The following is a 24,290-nucleotide window of genomic DNA, read 5'->3' on the forward strand; positions in this document are numbered from 1 at the left end:
GAGATCACTGGACTAATGTAAAGAACTAATGTTCTTGAACCCGCTCTTCACTTTTCAGTGAAACATAAATTCTCTTTGACCATGTATCCACCTTACAGATGAACTGGCAATGTGTCCCCTGGAAGATAACTTTACAGGACTTGCACTGTTTGCACAAGTGGCACCTTCCACCTAGCAAAATCAAATGTTTTGGAGCCCCCATCATGCCATGCTGGGAGTTTTTTTCACCAACATACAGAGATTGGGTGATGATTTCAGGTTTCGCCTGGAGAAGTAAGCATCATGCAAAACTGCATTTCAGAGGTTTAGTCTGAGGGAAAAATCCTCAATTTTGCATGAAGATTATCAAGATTAGATGGAAAGTTTTGCAGGAGATAGCTGTTGCTAGAGTTATGGCAGCCTGCAGGACTCCACTTGTGTTGAGTCATTTCTTCATCATTATTTCAAAAGCTAGAAATATGTAGTGAACTTATTCCAAATCAGTCAAAATCTTGAAATAAAAAGACACAAAGTTTTTATGTGCACTGAAGAAATATTTTCTTTCACTGAATGTGGCTCTATTCCCAATACAAATATATTAGTCAAATCACATTAAAGGTGAGTAGCATAATCACACTTGAATGAAGAGAGATAATAGTTTTCATTATAGTAAATTAAGGTTAGGTCTTCCTAACTTGGTTGTTAAAAATTGCTCTTTGCTCTGTACTAAATCTTAGCAAAAGTAGTCTGGGAGTAGGAGCAGTTTTTGTTTTCAATGACAGCTCTGTCCAGGCGCAATTATTGCAAATTACAGTGTGCAAATTAGGGTTAAACAAGACCTTGTCAATACTTAAGACTATGTTGGTTTGAAGTTGGCTTACTTTTGTGTTGTAATTTTTTAAGTTAGAGTATACATACCTGTCCACAGAAACACTGCTTGGACACTAATTAGATTTGTGGCCAAAAAGATGTAATTACTCTTGATTTTAGCAAGGCTTTCCACACAGTTTCTCATTGTATTGTTGTATCCAAGTTAGAATGTTACAGCCTGGATGGAAGAACAAGATAGGTAAAAAACTGGTTGGATGTCAAGCTCAGAGGATTGTGGTTAATGGGTCATATTCTACCTGAAGACAAGTAAAAACTCTGCAGTGCTGCAAGGTTCTGTACTGGCCCAGATTTACCAGTGACCAGGAGAAGATGAAGGAGTCCACTTTTGAAAAGTTTGTGGACTACACCAAGTGAGAGAGGCCAGCTGATATGCTCAAGGCAGGGCTGCCATTTAGAGAGGACAAGACCAGACTGATGAGAGCCTAATGAAATTCAGCAAGGACAAATGCAAAGTCCTGAACCTGGGAAGGAAGAAGCCCCTGCAGTGACACAGTCTGGGGACTGACTGCCTGGCAGAAAAGGAGCTGGAGGTGTGAACGCGTCCAGCTGAACAAGGGCCAGCAGCAAATAATGCTAACAATAACCTGGGCTGTATTAACAGGAACATAACTAGTGTATTGAGGTAAGTGATTGTCCCCCTCTAATCAGCAGTCATTCAATCACATCTCAGTACTGCATCCAGCTTTGAGTTCCTCAATACAAAAGATATATCAGTAAACCAGAGCAAGTTCAGTGGAGGGCCAATGAGATGGTGGGAGCTGGAGCACTTTCCCTCTGAGGGAGAACCAAGGGAGCAGAGCCTGTTCAGCCTTGAGCTTCAGGGGGAACCAACATCATCCCCTAGTGATTACAGGGAGGTCATGGAGAATGTGGAGCCAGGCTGTAGTGATTCATGGCAGTGCTATAAGCAATTGCAAGAAAAAAAATTTGGACTGTGAGAACAGTCAGGCAGTGGAACAGGTTTCCCAGATAGGTTGTGCTGTTTCCATCCTTGGAGATTTTCAAGACTTAACTGGATAAAGCCCTGCACAACCCAGTCTGATCTCATAGGTGACCCTGGTTTGAGCATGAGGTTGGACAAGAGAGCTCCTGAGATCTCTTCCAGCTGGAATTATACTATAATTTGATGACAGGAAGAGAGGAGCCATATTCATTGTAGTCAGTGTGCATGGAAGTCTCTGTGAAGCTGTCATGAAGTGTACAGAGGATGACAGATCCTGTGGTATTAAGAAATTTGACCACGTTAGTTTTTTTTGTACATGTTTGCCAGTATATGCCCTGGCATTTCAACTGAAACCATAAAGAGAGAAACGTTTTTGTAGCTTCTTAACCCTTATACACCTTTTAAGGGTACAGAAATTATTTTGCTGTTGCTATTAATATTGTACTCCAAGGATATTTGACTTTACATATAGTTCAACAAGTTTTAAATAACCAAGCAATATGAATTTTCAAATAATTAAGGAAGGACAAGGGTGAATCAATGTAAAATTACTTATTACATCAGAAGATAGAATATGAAAGTGTTCAGTTTGCAGATTTTTTTCCCCCAGGAAAGAAACACAAGTACTTAGTATTAGAAGTGGAAGTAGTAAAAACAGCAACAAAAAAAATTAAACAACAGACTATTTAGCAATTGTGTACTATTTGTCCTCTACCAGTTTTAAACAAATATGATGATAATACCTCAAAACATTTAGGTGAAAACTATTATCATGTAATTTTCAGTAAGAAAATCAATGCAAAGAAGCTCCCTTCCTTTCTTCTTTCCTTCTTTCACAAATGCAATTAATGTAAATTTCCCACAGTTGTAACACTGCCAATATAAATATTCTGCCAATACAAACATAAATATTATTCTCTCAGCCTTGGGTCCTTTAGCTTTTATGCTCCCTCAATTTCCATGGAAAAGCTGAGTTTTGTAACAGGTCCAGCAAGTTCAGTTCTTCAGAAAATGAAAAATTATTTCTCCAAAGAAGTAGTGAGCTATATCTGCCTTCAAGTCTTCTTTTCAAAGCAGGAGGTGAGTTTTTGCCTCTGTGAGCTGTCAAGGTTGTTGCAGTTTCAAAAATTCCCCACAAAAAAAACCTCCTGATGTTGTATTACCTTTGAAGTTCTGAAATGAAGCACTAAAGAAGCTTGCAGTTAAAACCACTGTTTCCCCGCACAATTACAATGAAATTTAGTTGACATTATTCTTTAGTTATGAGTACAGATTCTGTGGCTGTCATCTGCCTCTCACTGAAGTGTTTGGATGCTGAAGAAATCACAGTTTTGTTGTGTTGATGGAGGCTGGAGTCAGGAGCACTACAGCTTATGTCAGGGTTGGAGCTGACTGGCACAGAGTAGGCAGTGGTAAGTAATAGAGAGGAACAAGAGTCTCACAACCATCACCTCAGGGGGTGGGTATTTTGGGAATAAATTTGAGAGGGATGTTTGGTAAAGAAAAAGTCTTGCTTCCCTGATTACAGTATTTGATGGTATTAGCATGAGACCTTTACAGCTGTAGGCTGGATATTGTGGAGAAAAACAGATACTGAATATGACTCTAGCTCAGGAGGCATCGTCCAGCCTGCCTGTGGGTCAAGGCAGAAGTCCTCCAGCTGGCTGATTTCATTAAAGGCTGTATGTTATGCTTAAGCGCGGGGGATGAGAAAGGTACACATGCAATCTAAATTTAAATTGTATGCCACATAGGAACATCAGTGTTTTAGTAGATTTGCTTGGGATTTTTTCTCTATATTCACTTATCTCTTATTATACAATAAGTTTCCTTATTCTTGATTGTAGAATCATAGAATAGTTAGGGTTGGAAGGGACCTTTAAAGGTCATCTAGTCCAACTCCCCTGCAAGGAGTAGGGACATTTCCAACCAGATCAGGTTGCTCAGAGCCCCGTCCAACTTGGCCTTGAATGTTTCCAGGGATGGGGCATCCACCACTTCTCTGAGTAACCTGTGCCAGTGTTCCACCACCCTTATTGAATCTTTTTTTCTGCTTATGTCCAGTCTGAATCTACCCCCCTCTATTTTAAAACCATTACCCCTTGTTCTGTCACAACAGGCCCTGCTAAAGAGTTTCTCCCTGTCTTTCTTAGGAGTTTCTCGCTGTCTTATAACATATGTCTGATTCTCAAATAAATTTCAGTTTAGGGAATCATGATTTTGTGCATATGATCAGAATACATCTGCTTAATACCACAGAAGGGTGCAAAGGAAGTAGAAGAAAATATTCCTTCATAGTACCAGTGAGCTGTCTTTCACAAGGATTAAAGAGCAGCTCTTTCTATAGAAATGTACCCTTTCTGACTTACTGCAGCAGAAGCTAGGGCATACATGTCATGCAGGCAGTGACAACAGCCTACAGAGTGTATTTCTCTGTCAGTGAACAAGTTTGTGATTTGTCGAGGAAGAATGTAGCCTCAAACCTTCAGGAACTGAAACACAGCCTTTGCTTATATCATTCCACGTATGCCTCTTCCACCTCTAGCTTTTTGCAAATGGTCATTTTCCTCCATATTTTAAAATAAAATATATTCCTTTACCTGGAACTATAAGCCAATGTGTTCTATTCCATCTCCATAAGAAATAGCTATGGAAGTTGGGCAAACAAAAACATGTCCTGAGTTATCTAGTGTCCAGGAGCATGCAATGAATTTTAGAAACACCAGTCTAACCCAGAAATGTATGATGTAAATCATTAAAATATTGTGCAAGGAACTGGTCTTTGAGACATTGTCTGTACTGCTAAATGAAAGCGACCTTAGCCTGACCCTAAGACTGAGTGATACTAAGAGATTTGTATGCAAACAGGCTACAGCAAGCTGCAGATGTGCCTTGCATAGAGCTGGCTGGAGAGGTCAAAACTGGAACAAGGCAAATAGGTAGTGGGGATGACTCAATTCAGTGCTCAAACTCAGTCACTGAATTCTTCAGTGTAGGTGTAGCCTGAACATCCCTAGAAGCGCTGCATATGTAAAACTCATGTAAACCAGGCTCTTTATTAGTTCCTTCATTGCTCTGCTTGTTCAGCATGGAAGAAACTGCCAGCGTTCAGACATCTCTCTGTATGCGAACAGTGAGAGTAGCTCCAGGTTTTCATTTGAGACACCAAACTGTAATGTTTTGACACAAATAGCAGAGCTTCATAAAGGAAGACAACTACCCAAGGACTGTCATTATTTCTTCAGGCTGGCAGATGCTGGATACACAGAATTTCTTTAACAGCTGCTGTAGGTATCTTCCCATTATGGGAAAGTACAGTATTTCTTACGTTTGTTCACAAGAGAAGGTAATTTTCTTCAACCACAACCTATTCTTAAGTGTAAAGGAGGTTTTGGAGAGCAGGGCTATTGAGCAAACAATTATACTCCCTGCAATTCTTTCCAAGGTTCACATTCTGTGTGCAGAAGCTGCACATGATGGTTCTTAACCGACTATTCAAGAGCAGTGCCTCTCAACTCATTTAAGGCAAAACTGGGAAGACAAGTGAATTGTACAGATAATGAAAAAAATTGAAAAACATAATCTCTAAAGGCCAGAAGGAAGGTTGATGAAGGCCACACTTGACTGATATAATTGATACATCTACTACAGCCTCAGATGCGTTTCTCCTGCAGATGGTCTCAGAATACCACTCACTGAGTGTCAGCGCCAAAGACCTATCATTTCAGCTTAGTCTTTATGCAGGAACTAGGTGATTAATCTGATTTCTCAGCCTTTAACATTCTTAGATAAACACACAGCCAAGTTAAACAAGGGGAACTTAAAGATGAAAAACATTATTTTAAGAGAAAGAAAAGCACATTGAGTGATTATATACATTCTGTTCTAAGTATTAATGAAACTACAAAGCTAGACCTCCCTACAACACATTAATAGAGAACTTTCAAGACAAAAAATATGCAGTTTATTGCTTTACTTAGTTTGAATGCCTCTGTAATCAGTCTATGTTTTTATTTTTCCCTCATCCCTCTAATTCTCTATTCGCTCAGCCTTCAAATGAGTGTTATGCTTTCCAAAAATGGGATTCATGCTGATCTTGGGGAACTTTGGCATCTTCAGTTCCACATAAGCTTCACATAATAAACAGCTAGTTCTAAAGAAAGTACGAAATCTTGGAGTTCAACATTACTCTGTTGTTGGCTCTTTTATGACTTGGCTAGAACAGCGTAAGCTTGGAGTCAAGAACAGTTGTGCTCATATCCATTTTTCGCATCAGGATGCAGGATGGCACCTCGTAAAGCTAAGCTAATGGAGTAAAAAGTAAATTTGCCTGATGCTAATGGAAAGAGGTTACCATTGTTTTTACAGGAAAAAAAAAATTGAATAACCTGACAAAATATCATTGCTCCAAAAAGGTTTCATTTCACAGACACAGGCAAAAAGCCTGAAAATGGAGAAAAGAAGAGAGAAAAAAAAAATTTTTAATCATCTTTTTTTCCAAATAGCTCAATACCATGCTCAAATTTGAAAGGATGTTCAACAAGGGCAAATGAAGCTAAGAATGTCTCACTGCCTTCTTTTGGCCTCTGCAACAAACTGCACAAACAAGCAACAGGGTGGTCTCCAGTGAAACAAAAATGTTCAGATGACCAAGCAATGCCCAGAGAAATAATCTTGCTTTTCTAGAGTCTTTCCTGCCATTCCCTCACTCTGAGCTTTTCCCAGCTAATTTTTCTCCAATTAAACTCACACTGTGTTCTGTGCTTCAGCTGCTTTCAACATATTTGCAGCTCCGTCATGAAGTTTGAAAAGTTGGTTTTTTAATTTGTAACTTTTCCTTCTGGCAACATGGCAACTACAAAAAGCAGGCAAAATAGTTCTGTGAGCTGGATGTGAGCGAACTCGTTGATTCTGTCATATAGTGGGATTGTAACTAAATTCCAAACCTCTTCTGGGTAACTAGTTAATGCTTTGAAGCTGTTGTGGTTTTGTTTAGTGAGGGGGGCCTAAAGTGGTAGCTTCTGTAGGAAACTGCTAGAAGTTGCTCCCCTTTGTTTAGTGGACTCGGCTGGGCCTAGGGCTGACCCGCTGCTGGCCAAGGCTGAGCCAATTGGTAGCAGAATGTTCCGTGATAATGCCTCTGCAATAACGTATTTAAGAAGGGGAAAACAGAAAAAAAAGAGGGAAGAGAAGATGTGAAAAAGCTGAGTGGGGGCAGAGGCGGAGGTGCAGACCTTGTGGGCCTTTCAGGCCTCACCCTGTGGCCTCTCGCCAGGTGGCCGACTGGGCCCAACTCGGCCCGGCTGCAAGAAGTGGAGAGGAGATGAGATGTGAAGAGAATCTGAGAGGCATCTGCCTGAGCCGGTTGTGAAGAATTTTTTTCTGAGAGGAACAGCTGCAGACTCCAAGGTCAGTTCAGAAGGAGGGGGAGGAGTAATGTGGCTCCTGGCCAAGATTCCCCTTCAGCCTGTGGTCACGACAATGGTGGAGCAGGTTGTCGCCCTGTAGCCCATGGTCCACGGAGGAGCAGAGATCCCCCTGCAGCCTGTGAAGGACCCCATGCCAGAGCAGGTGGAGGCCTGAAGGAGGCTGTGGCCCGTGGAGGGCCCGCTGGGGCAGCTGTTCTGGAGGGACTGCACTCCATGGAAGAGATGACCCACGCTGGAGCAGTTTCGTGAAGGACTGTGGGCCGTGGGAGGGACCCCACGCTGGAGCAGGGGAGTAACGTGAGGAGTTCTTCCCCCGACCATGAAGCAGCGGCATAAAACATTGTGTGATGAACTGACCGCAACCCCCATTCCCTCTTCCCCCCTGTGTCGCTCAAGGGGGGAAGGTAGTAGAGATAATGTTAAGCTCGGGAAGAGGGAGGGGTGGGGGGGAGGTTATCTTGTTCTCTGTCTCATTATCCTGCTCTTTGTAGTAATAAATGAATAGTTTTCCCCAAGTCAAGTCTGTTTTGCCCATAGTGGTAACTTTAAGGATTTCTCCCTGTTCTTATCTCAAACCTTGAGCCGTTTTCCTTATATTATCTCTCCCTGTTCTCTCGGAGGGTGGGGGGAGCGAGAGAGAGACTGCGTAGTCTGGTCCCGACCAGGGCTGAACTACGATAGAAGCCTTACCAACACAGGACACAAAACCAGCTTGGATGTAGGAACCGTGCTACTGATAATCGCTGATTGGTTCAGAGGTGTGGGGTTTTTTTTCTTTTTACAGCCCCTGGGGCTGACAACAGACTATTCTTTATATAAGTGGCTATTTGTTTCCAAATCATTTTGAGTCGATAGCATTTACAGGAACTGTATGCTATGAGCAGTGCATGTTATTTCTACCTGTGTTAATATATGAAGTTGCTTGGACTATATATTGATTTTTGTCTCCTAAAAGGAACTTGAACTTATGAGATTATAAACAAAATGTGTTTATAGTCACAATTTATTCAGTATTAGAACGAATACTGGGAGAATGATCAACCACTGTTTCTATTCTGTTATCAGTTTGTTTTGTAGAAACTATTGGTGCAGAGAGCAAACCTTGAGTCAGAGGTATCTGAAGATTGCTTTGGGAATAATAGGATTGAAGTGACAGAGACCTAAGCAAATATTAATACTGCTATGTCTTTTTCCCCACAGCACAAATGTTTGGAACAGCTGAAATGTTTTTATGTGTTGTCTGACAATAATACGATTCAATGATATGAGAGAGAGAGGCCCTGCCTCTTTTCAAAGGGAATAACCAAGAGTGAAAAAGATCTTAGTAATACCTTGTATTCCCAGAAAAGTAATTCAAACCTAAATAAATAGATTCAAGTCTAAATAAAATGACTATGGCTCTTACTAAGGATTTTGTTGCCCCAGAAAACACTGCTTGGCTTAATGCAGTATCTGGGATCATAAAAAATACTTGATTGAAAAGTGTCTCTCAAAATCATCTTGTCCGACCTCCTGCTCAAAACCAGTCTAACACTGACAATAAATCAGGTTCCTAAAGAAATTGTCCAGCCAAGTTTTGACTATTTACAAGGATGGAGATTCTGCATCTTCCCTGGACAACCTGTGCCAGTGCTTAACTATTCTTGCAGGGAAGAATATTTGCTCTGATGCAGCTTGTGACCATGCTCATCCTTTCATTGTGCTCCTGAGAAAGGAGCTTCTGTCAATAACAGAAGCTTTTATTTGCTTAAGACAGTAAGTGAGTCCCCACCCAAAACAGGACACAGAACTCCAGATTTAGTCTCACAAGTGCCAAAGAGAGGAGAATTATCATCTTCCTTGACATGTTGGCTATACCTTAGCTATGGTGGCCCAGGCTATACTTTTGCACTGCATGGGCCCAGTCATATTCAACTTCTTGCTTACCAGGTCCCCAGGTCTTTTCTGCAAAATACTCTCTAGGCAGTGAATTCCAGCCTGTATTGTTTCAGAGGGTTATTCTGTCCCCAGTGTAGGACTTTGCATATAAATATCAGTCTTATTTTTTGTTTGCTATTCATGGAAATGCACCAGGTAGGTGTGTAAAAACAGGGATCCAATGTAACAGAAGCAAGTTCATATTGCATTATCTCTGCACATACTTACAGGGGTTCTTTAATTGTTTTTCCCTAGAAAAATGTTTTGAATTGTGGTGAGTCTAACACTGCTCCAGAATGCGAACAAGAAGTATTGTACCAGCATCAAAGTTCTGACGTTTGGGGCTATTTCACACACTCATCCCAAAGGCCAACAACTGATTCACTTTTCTTTACCACTGGGAAGTCTATCAAGGATATTCATGCGTAGCTGGTTCTTAAGAACTGCATTCTAGTTTCAGTTGTCATTGCCTTTTCTAAGCAATTAATCAGAATCCCTGCAATTACAGATAAGTCTTGACTTATTTAATAGATATTTAATAGTTTTCTCTGTGCTGATTCATTTTACTGAGAAGGAGGAATGAATCAAATTAAGATCTTCTGCTTATGTTGATGCGGCAAAAAGGAAATTTAAAATGCTAAAATTAAAAACTGCTATGTCATTGTTTGTATAATAATGTTCATTATTCCTTTTAACGAAGCATGTCAGTCTTCACTTTTCTGTTTTCCTTTTCTTTTGTTTTCTTCCTCCTCGTATTTGAAGTTAAACAATAGGATAATTACAATTGAAAAAAACAGTCGTTGTATTATATTCTTGGTGAGAGCAGTGTAAACTTTGGATTTTATGAGGACAGCATCTCTTCTACGAATTTGTTTTGCTATAGGGACCTGATGTGAAGCACCTTGCCCTGATGATAGACAAGCTGGTGTTCTCTGGTCCCGAGTGAGGTAGCTGGTTCCCTTAATGACACAGCTGCAAAGCTGAGGAAAAGTTGACCCAGTGATTTGGGTCCAGCAGGAATCATGATTATAATGATAGTCTGCTCCAGTTGGCTCTAGACTTAGATGGGATAGACTGGAGAAGATTCACAGTAATTAGCACAGGAATCAAGGCTTCTGGCCTGAGGCAGAAAATAGACAGTATAACTATACCCAAAGGAGTCCGGAACATGGTCGCTAGCTTTTAGAAAGGAAAATGTAGTACTCATCCAGTCAATAATGTTGAAGCATTTAAACTGCAATTAAATGTTATTTGTCTTAACAAACCAGCCCTTACAGATTAAGTCCTGAAATCCACAAATATAGTCTTTGGGGGAAGACGTAGAAAAGAATATGCAGTGATGTCTCTAGAGAAACAATCTACCAAATTTAAGAGTCTGCTTAATGAGGCTGGGACTTAAATCTGTCATTAGTGCCAAGCAAATATACTTTTCACAACCAGTAGGTAGAGGATTTTGACATCTAAATTTGAAGTTAAAATAACTAGAAGAGCTTGGGTTTTCATTAAATATGTAGGGAAATATGTAAAATGTGAGAAGTACAATGTTCTAGAGAAAGAAAAAATAATTAGGCTTAATTCTTTTTGAACTGGAGCACAATCATTGGAAAACGTGTGTGACAAAGTAGTAGACCTCAGAGCTAACATTTCGTGCCAGCTTGTCTGTAACAGCAATATGAAACAGCACAACAGCGAATCTGGTTATGACTTTTAAAAAGTATTACTAAGAAAGTTTATGATAACCATTTTCTTTAACGTCCGTCTTCTAGAGAATGGCATCAGGGATAGTTCTTTGTGTTACAGCGTAACCCAGTTGTACATAAGTCAAAAAGGAAATCACTTTCCTTTGGCAGCTTTCATTTCTAGAGGACAAATCACATTATTTTTCTATGTAACATATACTAAACCACCTACTGATCTCAGAATGAGACTTTAATTTGGACTTCATTGTGTTAGACTGCTTTGTAAGTGTAATGAGCACTCTATTACAAATGGGATTGTTTTATATCTTTGTGTATTTCCTAATACAATGAAATAAATATTTAAAGGTAATGTTGTGCTACAGTAAAGAACTGGCTTGACTTATTCTTATTATATAATATTTATAAAAATAATTATTTTTATAAAAATATAATTTCTATTAAGACAATATACGGTTAATATCATCACTTGTGTTATTCATCATTTTCATTGTCAGAAGGATTTATATTCTAGCAAAACTAAAGGTCAGATTTAATCAGGAGTGAAAATTGAATTCTGGGTTATGTATATGCTTAGATATCACTGGAATCAGGCTATACTATTATTTATACGAGATTATTTTTGCTGGCACTGTGAATAATTCTGATTTTTACCGGTCTCAGGGAAGAGCCAATTCCCAGCTCTAAGAGAATTGGCAACTAAGAGAATGAATACCAAAACATTTTCATATAGGCAGACTCTATGAAGGAGCTAAAGATGTGCAACTAGGAATAATCATTATAGCAAAATCTCTCACGTAATTACAAACTGCTGGAGGCTATTGGAAGCCATTGTAATGTGAAAATATAAACTTGCTGATTGCTAATTATATGGAGACAATGTCAAAATCAAATAACATACAACATAATACTGACAGTACAAAAGATACTTTGAATACCTCAGAATGTTATATCTCCAATTAAGGAAGAAAAAATACACTACAGTGAAAATATTTTGGCACAGGCAATGCAGAACTGGCAAATTAATGTCACAGAGTATTTCTGTTTCTGCTAGTCGTAAAATATTTGTGTCAAATACTTAAAAATATATATATTTTTTAGCTCCCAGTTCAGCAGAGGATTAATATATCTACTTAGCTTTACTATGTGATCATCGTAGATGTGATCCCTTCCATTAATACAGGAAGTGTCCTGCAGCTTGGAGCACATCTTTTTTCTATCCACATCTGCTGTTCCTTTCTAGGGTTTATTATAGTTAGAGTATAAATCTCATTGAACCAGAGAATTTTGCCATGAAGACTTTTTTATTTTTTATGTAGAGAAGGGCTTTTTAGTGGACAAATCAAAAAGTCAAGTGCGATAAAGAATTCAGGATCAGTAATAAAATGTATTAATCACAGATGAACATACTTGACTTATATAACTGTATGTGGCCTATGAGTAATGCCTCTGAGACAGCCTAGACAGGCGGCATTACAGTGTGGGTCCCAGTTCCTGTATGCTCTCAAATACTTACTTATTACACATTAAGACAAGGTGTGAGTATTCAACTAATATAATAAATGATCTAGTATCACTACCGAACATATTTCACAGCATATGATGAAAATCTCTCAACCACAAAAATGGAGCAGATAGATAGTCAAATTTCTGAAAATTAATTTGGTCATTTTTAAGAATGTCACACAATTCCTTTATAACTGAAGCAGAAAAGTGTAACTGTAAAAGAAATGTCAGCAAGAGATTTAGGGTAATTTTCTTTGTCTGAAGAAGACACTTTGGAGTGGTTTATAGCGTATGTTGTATGGCCAATGGAACTCAGAACCATAAAAAAAAAAAGCTGTAGTTAAGAGATAGATATTTTTGTTGCTTCAGGACTTTGTTAACTTATCTTGCCAACAGTGTTGCTAGATAAAAACAACAGCATGAAACTGGATATCGGGACCTATCAGAAATGCAATATATCGTCTGTACACACTGTGTTGTGGTTTCTGTTATAGACCTTTGCCAGCTGTACTACAGCTGCTTCCCTACGCATGCAGCTCTTAAAATACTGACATAGTATTTTATATGCTTACTCCCTGCTACACTATTAGTTGCTTCTTATGTGTTTTATGTCTAGTAAGTAATTTAAACTCCATCTACCTGGACTTGTGCAAGGCATTTGACACTGTCCTGCATGACATCCTTCTCTCTAAACTGGGGAGACATGGATTTGATAGATGGACCACTCAGTGCATGAGGAATTGGCTGGATAGCCACACTCAGAGAGTAATGGTCAATGGTTCGATGTCCAAGTGGAGACCAGTGACAAGTGGTATTCCTCAGGAGTTGGTATTGGGACCGGCCCTGTTTAACATCTTTGTCAGTGACATGGACAGTGGGATAAAGTGCACCCTCAGGAAGTTCGCTGATGACACCAAGCTGTGTGGTGCTGTCGACAGGCTGGAGAGAAGGGATGCCATCCAGAGGGACCTTGACAGGCTGGAGAGGTGGGCCCATGAGAACCTCATGAAGTTCAACAAGAGCAAGTGCAAGGTCCTGCACATGGGTCAGGGCAATTCCAAGGACAAATACAGGCTGGGCAGAGAATGGATTGAGAGCAGCCCCAAGGAGAAGGACTTGGGTGTCCTGGTAGATAAGAAGCTCAACATGAGCCAACAATATGCTTGTAGCCCAGAAAGTCTACTGTATCCTCGGCTGCATCAAAAGAAGCATGGCCAGCAGGTCAAGGGAGGTGATTCTGCCCCTCTGCTCTGCTCTTATGAGACCCCACCTGGAGCACTGTGTCCAGTTCTGGAGCCCCCAACATATGGATCTGGACCTGTTGGATATGGACCTGTTGGAGTGAGTCCAGAGGAGGGCCACAAAGATGATCAGAAGGCTGGAGCACCTTTCCTATGGGGACAGGCTGAGAGAGTTGGGGCTGTTCAGCCTCAAGAAGAAACAGCCTCAGGGAGACCTAAAGGGGACTTGTTAGAAAGATGGGGACAAACTCTTTAGCAGGGCCTGTTCTGATAGGATGAGGGATCATGGTTTTAAAATAGAGGTAGGTTGATTCAGATGAGACATCATGAAGAATTTTTTTACAATGAGGGTGGTGAAACACTGAAACAAGTTACCCAGAGAGGTGATAGACACCTCATCCCTGGAAACATTCAAGGCCAGGTTGGAAGAGGAACTGAGCAACCTGATATAGTTGAAGATGTCCCTGCTTCTTGCAGGGAGGTTGGATTAGATGACCTTTAAAGGTCCCTTCCAACCCAAACTATTCTATGATTCTATGATTCTATGATTCTAAAGTACATTACTGAAGGTAACTTTACATTACTAACTCTAGCCACATCGAATGTATAGTCTATGTTCGTTTTTTTCCTACAGTCAGGATCCAACCAGTGCTAAAACTGCCCTGTCACAGTCATAATTTGAATAAAAGTATGAGAGCTAATTTCTTTACAAATTAAAATTTTAAAAATTTACTTTTGTGTCTGTCATTTTAAAATTTTCTACACTTACTGAAAAACTTCCTGTGCCTCAGGAAGCAGTCCTCGTCTTTAATATCATACCTGAGCAACACAGTCATAACATGACAAAATCTAATATCAGTATTAGGTGATAAGAAAAATTTTTCAAGCCTGCTCAGACATGCTTTCCTTATTATCATTGAAACTTTTGCATATTATTCTGTTTGAAGATTAGAACTAAGCAGCTATTGCCTATCCAGTGTGGAGCAGTCAGTAAGCATGTCCTTGTGGAATAAGGTACCTCACATCATTTCTGGTCTACCCAGCCCCAGGGCAGCCCAATATTTGGTGGGCATTGGGAAAAACCCTCCTTTTACTTTATTTCCTCCACATTACAGCAAGGGAAATTAATTCCTTTTTAGTAGAAGTAGACCCTCTATGCTTTGGCTAGCCACTGGAAGTTGTTCCTTCACCTGGGTCCCCAACACAAGGAGAGTAGCCCAAAGGAGTTGAGAAAGGGGACACAGGCAAGACTTAGGAACTGATTACTTTTAGGTGAGAGGATATGCAATGGGAAGATATAATGAAGAAGGGGAAACAAACCTGGATCTGACACACTCCGGGAAAAAAAAAAAACAGGAAAATATTTTACTCAGGAATTAGTCCAAGCAAAAGCACTAGTCAAGCAAAGCACTAATCTGTACCTACCTAAGCAGACTAAGGTGAAACTAAGGAGACCCTTGTTAAAAACTTGGCAAAAAACAAAACTTTGAAACCATCTGCTCTGACTGTATGCAGTATTATTCCAGACGTTTGTATCTTGAAACAAACATACTGAAACCTTGCAAATGCATTTTTCCTGATGGAAGAGAACACTCTGTTACTCTTCTTAAAGGCCATTTTCAAGATGCTTACAGTATGAGTAAAATTTCTTGTCTTTCACAGCAGTCAGAGGCAGCTTAAGTGTTGGTGTCTGGTAGGCAGATATGTCTCTGCTAAGGACACTGGCATTTCGTTAACATACACCAGGTCTGAATTCAGCTCAGATTAACATTTCTGACAAGATCTAGGCATATATAGAAAGATGCATGCTGACGCTCATTTCATTCCAAATTAAAAAGCATTTTCTACCAGTAGTGTTCCTAGTGATTTCAGACACACTTTGACAAGTTACTGCCATTCGTTCATACCTATTATTGTGTTTGTAAGTATTATCAAAATAATGTAAAATCCCAAACTAGATGCATTTGAGTAGAATTCAAATCTGAAATTATTTTGTATAAATTAACAATTCTGTTATTTAATTAGATAAGTAAGTTTCTGCATAGATTTATTAAGTCTTCCACTAATGACTTATTCTAATGTATATCCATGTCTGTAATGGTATTAGGTTTGTGTGGCAAGGTTTTGGTAGCTGGACGGCTACAGGGGTGGTTTCTGTGAGAAGCTGCTAGAAGCTTCTGCCGTGTCCAATAGAGCCAATGCCAGCCGGCTCCAAGATGGACCCACCACTGGCCAAGGCTAAGCCCATCAGCGATAGTGGTAGCACCTCTGGGACAACATAGTTAAGATGGGGGAAGAAATACTGTCCAACAGCAACTGGAGAGAGGAGTGAACATGTGAGAGGAATAGCAACATAAGGAAAAAAGTTATTTTCTTTTTTTTTTTTTAAATGCAGCAACTCTGACTCTCTTTGATACATATGTTGCTTCTATTCTGTATCTCTTACGTCAAGTCTAGTATGCTGCTACTCCATGTCCCCTTTATAAAAGGAAATATTAGGGAAAATTTGAACTAGTGATCAAATAAAAATGACATAAAATCCTGGAATATACTTTTTTAAAAAAGCTATCTGAAAAAAAAAAATTTTTACTGAGTTTGGGTTATTTTTTTGTGTGAAATTCAATTTATGATCATATTTTAAAAACTGAAATCACATCATGTAGAACAGACAGACCATAAAATATTGTACAGGACAGGAATATATCCTGGCAAGGATTAGTGAAGCACTGAGGAATGCTGGTGCTTAGATGAAGTTGTGCAAGCACTATTTAATGTATCTGTAAGAGTTTTGTCAGTATAAAAGCATTTAAGCCTGATTTTTAGAGAATTAGCAGGGAACATACTAAGAATAGTTTGTTCATGGCTGTGGAATCCAGTTTCAGTCTTTACAGAGCTCAGTCATGCTTTTCATTTTCATAGTGACTTCCACCTTGCATTCTGTGAATTCTCCACAAACTTTGCTGGTTGAATAATGGAAGTATTTGTAAACTTCTTTTTCAGTTTGAAATCGGCTTTTGAATGACATGTGTTTTACAGTCTGTTGGCTCCTCATGTATTCAGCTGGTGGGGAAGTCGAGTTTTATTGTGAAAAGTGAATTTTGGTGGCTTTGTATTATATTTTGTGTCTTGGAGGAAGGGCAGGCTGACCCAGCCCTGTCGTACTGGTATTATCAGCATGAGTGGACTTGCACAGGCTGTGGATATATATATTTTTTTTTTAATCACTATACAAAAGTTACTCATTGTAACATACACAGCATGGAAATAACTTTACAGAAGTAACAAGGAATTAACCGTTTTCCTTTCTTCTTCTCTCTATAGTTTGTTGCTCAGCCCAACTGCCAGCAGCTGCTCGCATCCCGCTGGTACGATGAGTTCCCCGGATGGAGGAGGCGACACTGGGCTGTGAAGATGTTGACATGTGTTGTGATAGGACTCCTTTTCCCGATCTTCTCTGTGTGCTACCTGATAGCTCCCAAAAGCCCATTAGGGCTGTTCATCAGAAAGCCATTTATCAAATTTATCTGCCATACGGCATCCTACTTGACTTTTCTGTTCCTGCTGTTGCTTGCCTCTCAGCACATTGACAGGTCAGACTTGAGCATGCAAGGACCACCACCAACCATCGTCGAGTGGATGATATTACCGTGGGTCCTGGGTAAATGTATTACTAAAGAAAAATACAGTGAAAAGTGTTTGGGCCCCTGTGGTTTTGCCAAGCATTCCTGAGGCAGGAAGTTACAGTAGAGAGTTCTGTCCTGAATTATTATCCTACCAAAACAGGCAAATGGTCCATCTCCTCCAACACCTAGCAAGAGTAGTAGACAACTTGGGAAGAATTTAAAAATCTGAAGTGACACCGCCTAATATATTACAATAAGGGAAAACAAAAGATATCAGATATTCCTTCCTGTGACTGAGCAGTGCCCTGAAACATGCATATTGATATTCTTTTTAATATCTATTTTTTCCAGGCCAGAAATTGTTCTGATTCTTCTAAGTGTCCTTTTTTTTTCCTTTGTTAGTTTATTTTTTAAAAAGGGTCCCTTTGCCCCAATAATTATTTTTTGTTTATCAGAATGAGGCACAGTGTCGTTTCTAGAGTGTTATTGCTAACCTTAGTTACCCGAAGTATGCTGCTTTCTAATAAGACAGACCTACCTATTGCAAATAGTGCTAACAAGCATTTTCAAGTGAGTATTTTCATTAAAATATGCATGCAGAGTATTATTTCTGTGTTAAACCAATGATGAGAACTTGTTACTCAACTTCAAACAAAATATTTTACATCAGAAGGTATAAAAAAAATCCCCTAGCGTTTTTAAAATGGGGGAAAAGATTCCCACTCTGTCCCAATAGTTTAAAGTAAAAATTTCAGCCTGGGATTATTGAAAGCCTGGGATTATTGTGTGGGCGATGTCAGCCTTAAATTTATTCCTGCGTGATTGCTCAGTGCTATCAGATTGGACTTCCTAGGTCCTTCCTATCTTTGCATGTCCCCCTGGCTAGATGGTATCTCTCTTGGTGTGCCATGGTCTCTTCCATGTTTCTTGTTTCAGGAACCAACATAAATTGGACCAGCAGAGGCCATATATACTTGGTCTTGACTGAAATGAAACTGTATAAGGAGGGACTTAGTAGCCTTAACTGGAAGAATTTAATTTTGATATCTTAATTTAAATTGTCATCACATAGACAAGTTCATGTACAAACTTTTCTGAAATATTTTGGTGGGCTTTTTATATTGTTACCTCTCCCAGAACTTCCCGTAAAGATACTGTTTGTCTTCACTTTTGCAACTTTTCCCAAACAACCTGACAAAGCTTTTGGCATCATTGATCATATATCATTTACAATGCAGTGTAGGATTTAGAATACAATAATTGACAGTGCCTGATATTCTAGAGAAGAATGAGTCAGTGGCTTTTCCTCTGTATATTCCTTTGTAGAGCACTGCAGGAAGCAGGAGGCAGAGCTATATCTGTCTTTCCCTTAAACAAGCAAGCATGAATGACTGAAAACCCTGTGTACACTTGCCAGGAACCTCTCAGAAGGACCTGCCTTCCACAGATGAACTGCTTTGTGCAATTTCCTCCTTGATAGCACAGCATAACACAATCCTCACCACTAGCCTTCACTGTAAGATGTATTGTCCTTTGCTGGGCAAATATTGCTACTGACATTGACAACATCAATATCTAGTGTTATTGTGAAGGAATTAATCAATCTGGCAGTCTGTTTGGAGTGACATTTGCAGACAAGTCAAACTAACTTCAGTGGGTAAGATTCACATTTAAATATTTTTTTTAAATATCCTCTGGTAAATTTTCCCAGTTTTATACCATCAAGAAATAAGAAATCAATATAAAAATTGTTGGCTTGATACGTTACTTCCTTAGAAATAAATGCTGTATTGCTGAGGAGGAACAGGGAGGCTATTCTGTGCTGTCCCATGGCCAGAAGGGATGCTCGTAGCTTTTTTGTGCAGCTTTCCAAAGTAGCAGGCAGTCAGTATCTACCCAGCTTTCACAGTATCCTGAGGCTGAAGGATAATAAGAACAAGTGCATAGCTGACACATAGACCTTGACATGCCAAAGTGGATTTTATTATTTACCTATCACTTTAAAGAAATAAATTAGAGCCTAGAGAAAAAGGCACAATTTGAGAAGGGCAAGGGCTAGTTTTAGCTAAAGGCAGTTCTAAAATTTTGGTGACTTACTCATCTCCAGCAAACATGCAATGGGAAGAGGAAGAACCTGCTTTGCCCTCAACCTCTGGCACTGTTGTTTACTTAGGAAGGGATTTAAGTAACACAGCATCCCAAAGCACTTGTTTGAAGAAGCCGTTAGCCCTGAGAGTTATGACTATCAAGATGACTATCATTTTTAAAAGCAGCATTAATAAGTACAGTATAGACTCATATGGTCAGATCATGCCAGTACTGCCTGTGCTGAATAAGTCCTTTCTCTGTGAGCAGTACAGGTCAAGTCAAGGGAACGGCTCACATAAACAGATGTTCATGAGCATGAATAAAGATCAATAGTCAGATACCATGTTGTCAAATAGCTTATGGTTAATCTAGACTATAATGTTGGGAAACTATGCCTTATGAAATCTTTTGCATCTAAACGAATGTATCTTGCACACTGATCTGTAGCGGTTCCTAACTATGATTTCCTGCAGTTCCAGTTTCAGGTTGCTGTGTCCAGCTTTCAGACTTTGGTTGCTGCAGTGCCTTAGCCCACCCAAATAATAAGGCGCCAGATTCACCCATCGTAGTCTTAGGCAGTTCACTGGGTACCTAAGTTCCCTCTGTTATTGAAGGAGACAGGCGCACATCTCCACAGGACACTTCAGCTCACAGTGTGTGATGAATGTGTCTTATTTCCACTTTTCTTTTGTGTTTGTTTGTCTGTTTTTAAGAAATTAATCTCAGCCAAAACCTACTCTTTTCATATTCACACAAATACAAACTATGGTCTACTCATCTTTTAATAAAATTAAATAGTTTTATCAAGTCCTTATCAATAAGCTAAGGTTAGTATCCAGGCCACAATTTAGTCTGTCATCTCATATCTTCAAACTATACAGTTAGGCAGTACCCTTAGAAAGAGTAAATGCGGCATTTTTTAATTACACAAGGGAGCCTAGATCTGAGGTATGTAGCTATATCTTTGTATTTTCTGGATGTAGACGAAAATTGTTGAAGTCTGAGACAAAGCTAATGTGGCACTAGGGTTATAGTTCTTCTCTGAAATTGGAAAAGTCACTAAGTAAACCCTTTACCCAAAGCAAAGGATATCCTGGAGTAGCTACAGCATGCCAAAACTATTAACATTTTAAACAATAGAATTGTTTGTTTGCTTTTCTCTTAATTCAAATAGCTCTGTGTGTAATTTGCATTTGAATAGATACCTCCCTTAAAATGAAGAGAGGAGGAGGAACTCTACTTTCCAGGCTTCTCATCCACATGAATTTCAGCATATATGTATTTCACAGAACTTAAGAAGTTTCATGATTGTCCATAACAATCTAAGCTCTCCAATGATCAAACAGTAATTAGCATTTGTCTACTACTATGTAATAGAAGGCTGAATGTGCGTAATTAGCACATATTAAAAGTAGAGCCTCCTAGAGTAGGAGGCTCAGCAGAAAAACCTGTATTGGGCTATATTTCCATGGAGACTATCGATTTTACATTTTAAAAGTCTCTTAAGGAAATTTCTGCATTAATTTTGTCTTTTACATGATTAGATGATTACAAAAGTGATGTTACAGTATGTGGTGATTATCCGTGGAACAATAAGTCAGTATAACAAGGTTAATGTTATAGCTTTAAGAAGCAGTTGTGGAAAAATCTCTTGGTAAGAAGGGTCAGAATCTCCTGTCCTTGCCTTTAAACAAATAAGAAACAAAGTCTACTGGTAAGAAAAATTAATTTGTTCTTCTTATTAGCTGTTTATTCTGATCTCCCAAGCATGCCAGACACTTCACACTCCAGAAACATAGGGCTGTTTCCTATACTTGAGAATCTATCACCACTGAAAAAAAAAAGGACAGGAAAAACAAGAATCTCATCTTGTGAAAAAAAAGTGAGGAAGAACAATATTTTCCATCATTAAATTCCCTGTCCAGTTGCTGAGTGGCCTCTGAGCACGATAACAGTGATGCAAAGGGGAAATAAAATAAAACCGGGCCTCATCCTTTGTGTGCCTTGACTGCAGCTCACGTAAGGATCATATTGATCCCTTTAGATTTTCCGTACCTGTTTTTCTGCCCTAAACCTTAGCCTCAAACCTAGCAGTGGTCATGCTAAATGTCCTCACAGTGGGCATTTGGCTCACCAGGGAGTGCTACAAAATTCAGAAAAGAAAGGCAACAATCAGACAAACTTGATGTTTAGTAGATGTGGTTAAAAAGCTCCCTGCCAGTTGTTTGGGGTGGCTGCAGCAAAAAGAACATTTTTTAGGCAAATTTGTTTTGATGACTTTTTTTGGTCTTTTACGGGCATCTTTAAATGTTCATCATAATTATGTTGTTCAGAATAGTGCCTGGAGCAGAAATGCAGCCTTACTGAATCTCTAACAATGCATTCCTCATCCTTTCTGTCAGAATGGTTTATGCTGTTGCAATATGTGAATCTGTAGAGAATGTGGATGTTTGGGAACTGTGCAAACTGCAAACATTTGTGGTCAGCAAATTGCTGGTGGGATGTATGGGAGTATACAGTCTTGTCGGTACTTAGCACAATGTACGTCCAAACTGATGTGATCAAAAAAGTGATCACAGAGGTGGCAAGTACACTTTGCATAATCTAAATTTGGTCAAGAAATTGTTGTATAAAAAAAATTAAACAGTTAATAGAAATTGGCATGTTCCAGGGAGAAAATACAAAGGATAATATAGACAGCAAGATGAAACTGAACATAACCAGTAACATAAACATAATAAAGTACAGATGAGGAAAATAATCTCAGACAAAGCTGGAACACAACTTCAGTCAGAAAGAAGGCTAATGCACAAAATGACCACTCAAAGCCATTTATTCCAAGCTACTGCTCAACACAGGCTAACTGCAAAGATAGATCAGACTACCCAGGTCCTTGTCCAGTCAAATCTTGAATTTCTCCAGGGATGGATATTTCACCACCTTTCTTGGCAGCCTGTACCTGTGTCTAGCCAATGGTGAGGTTTTCTCCTGTTATCAGCTGGAATATAACGTGCCGAAATGTGCAACCATTACCTCTTCTCCTTCCAATGTGCACCTCTAGGACAAGTCTGGCTCCAGTTATTCATAAGCAGCAATTTCATTAGTGGACAACAGCAGTAATATCTCCCCGATATTCCAATATTCCTCCCCTTCTCTAGGGTGAAAAAATGCAGCTCCTCCAGCCTTTTGTACATCATCTGGTCCAGCCCCACTCACCTGGATGGGCTTTCACTAGGTTCACTCCAGTCAGTTAATACCTCTTTTTTGTTGGTGATCCCAAAACTGGACCTACTAACAAAATTATTTAAACATCAGAAGAGACACTTCTTGTCAGGACTACCTGACTCTTGCTGTAACAAGACCTTTCACTGAGTTACTTGTAGATTTACCAGGTTTAAAATATTTAAGATTAACATTTTCTAGATAGATGATTTTATTTTATTCTTTGATTGTTGGTAGTGTTGACAGATACATGTCTTTGTGTGCTTAAGATGTAATCTAGAGTGGTGTTGCCATTTTCAAAACTGAGGCCAAAGAGAAATGTCTTGTTTTGATTGTGATTTTAAAAAGTCAGGAGGCTTTTTCTTTGGCAAAACACTTTCAATGGTACCATGACATCCAGTTAAATATGGGTAGCCATATATATTTTTTGCTATTCTAGTAAAAATCTAACCTAAATTTGGAAGGCCTTTGTAAATTGTCTTCCATCTAAAGTGGAGCTACAGGCTGTGCTTTGGTTCCTGAATTCCATCTGTAGTATCACAACCAACCATAATCGGTGTCTCCTAGTCACAGTGGCAAAGATGTGATCTCTGGACAAAGATACATCTGCACTTAGCAAATCTGGAAGCTTTTACATTATCCCATCTTCAAATCCTTTCCCTAAGCTTTCAGGATCAGCCATAGTTTAGGCTAGATGGAACAGTGCTCTGCCTGTCTTTAACAGCCTTTTACAGTGTTTGAATAAAGTACAGAAAATAAATGGAGTTCTCTTCCTTAATGATGACTGTCTACATGTTCCTTTTACATACACTTTTATTAGCTATGGAAAGCTTCCCTCCCACAGGCAATGCCTTAGAGCTGCAAACAAGGACTCTGCATTTACAAGATAATATAAAATAATCACATATAGGCAAGTACTCAGTGCAATCAGACATTCTCTTGCAGTCACAATATTTTGCTGATGGAAGCAGGTTTTGGCAGGATCCTGAGATACCCTTTGGACTGAAGTTTTGAGTTGAGTACCATTGTGCTTGCTCCTCTAGCATTCAAATATTTCACATTTTAACATTACAATCATATAGCTTGAGGATAAATAGAAAAGTCCTGCAGTGTGTGTGCAAAGCCTAGCTTTGATGTCTTTGCTTCCTAGTAGGGGCCCTTAGTAATGAAGCTAAAGACACCTGTTTTTTTTTTTCTCTTTAATTCTCTCTCCTTAAGTTTCCCTTTCTCCCATTTTTAGCAGGAGTGGTGAATGTTTCAACTCTGCACCATTATTCTCGCCGTAGTGCTTTCCTGGGACAGACATTCAGTCTTCCTTTAGGGAGAAAAAAGGCAGGTTTCCTGTTCCCTGTGCAAGAATTTTTTGCCATAAAGCTGCAGTGCCAAACATTCACACTACTCTTGGAGGATATAGTTTAAGCATTTCAGAAAAGGAAGGGGTTTTGGATGCTGAAACTCAAGCTCATGTAGACATCTAACTGAAGCCCCGAGATATGCTTCAAAGTGCTGGTGAGACAGTGCCTGAGACTCATTCCACTTTCCATTTCCTGCTGTTCCTCTTGTCCAGGCTGTCTTAGTACTCAGTATTCATAGGCTGTGGACCTCAGCTAGGTGCTTGAAACTCAAAGTGAGCATAAAATACAATTTATGGGGAATTTAGGTTTCTTGCATGGTGAATTTTACTTTCAGTACTGCGTACTTAATTTAGACATTGAGTAAAGGACTGTTTCAATGACTAAACCCATTTATGGGGC

The 24,290-nt window shown here is 39.3% G+C and overlaps 1 protein-coding gene across 1 annotated transcript in view; it reads left to right on the forward strand.

Moving 5' to 3' along the window:
• Positions 1 to 24,290, forward strand: part of TRPC4 (transient receptor potential cation channel subfamily C member 4) — a 159,279-nt gene that overhangs the window by 101,492 nt on the left and 33,497 nt on the right. The window contains exon 4 of the mRNA XM_086771942.1: positions 16,925 to 17,261. Coding sequence (XP_086628068.1) covers positions 16,925 to 17,261 — 337 coding nt within the window. The remainder of the gene's footprint in view (positions 1 to 16,924; positions 17,262 to 24,290) is intronic.

This window comes from Chlamydotis macqueenii, chromosome 1, assembly GCF_036417535.1.
Source record: "Chlamydotis macqueenii isolate bChlMac1 chromosome 1, bChlMac1.mat, whole genome shotgun sequence".
In the NCBI taxonomy this organism is placed as follows: Eukaryota; Metazoa; Chordata; class Aves; order Otidiformes; family Otididae; genus Chlamydotis; species Chlamydotis macqueenii.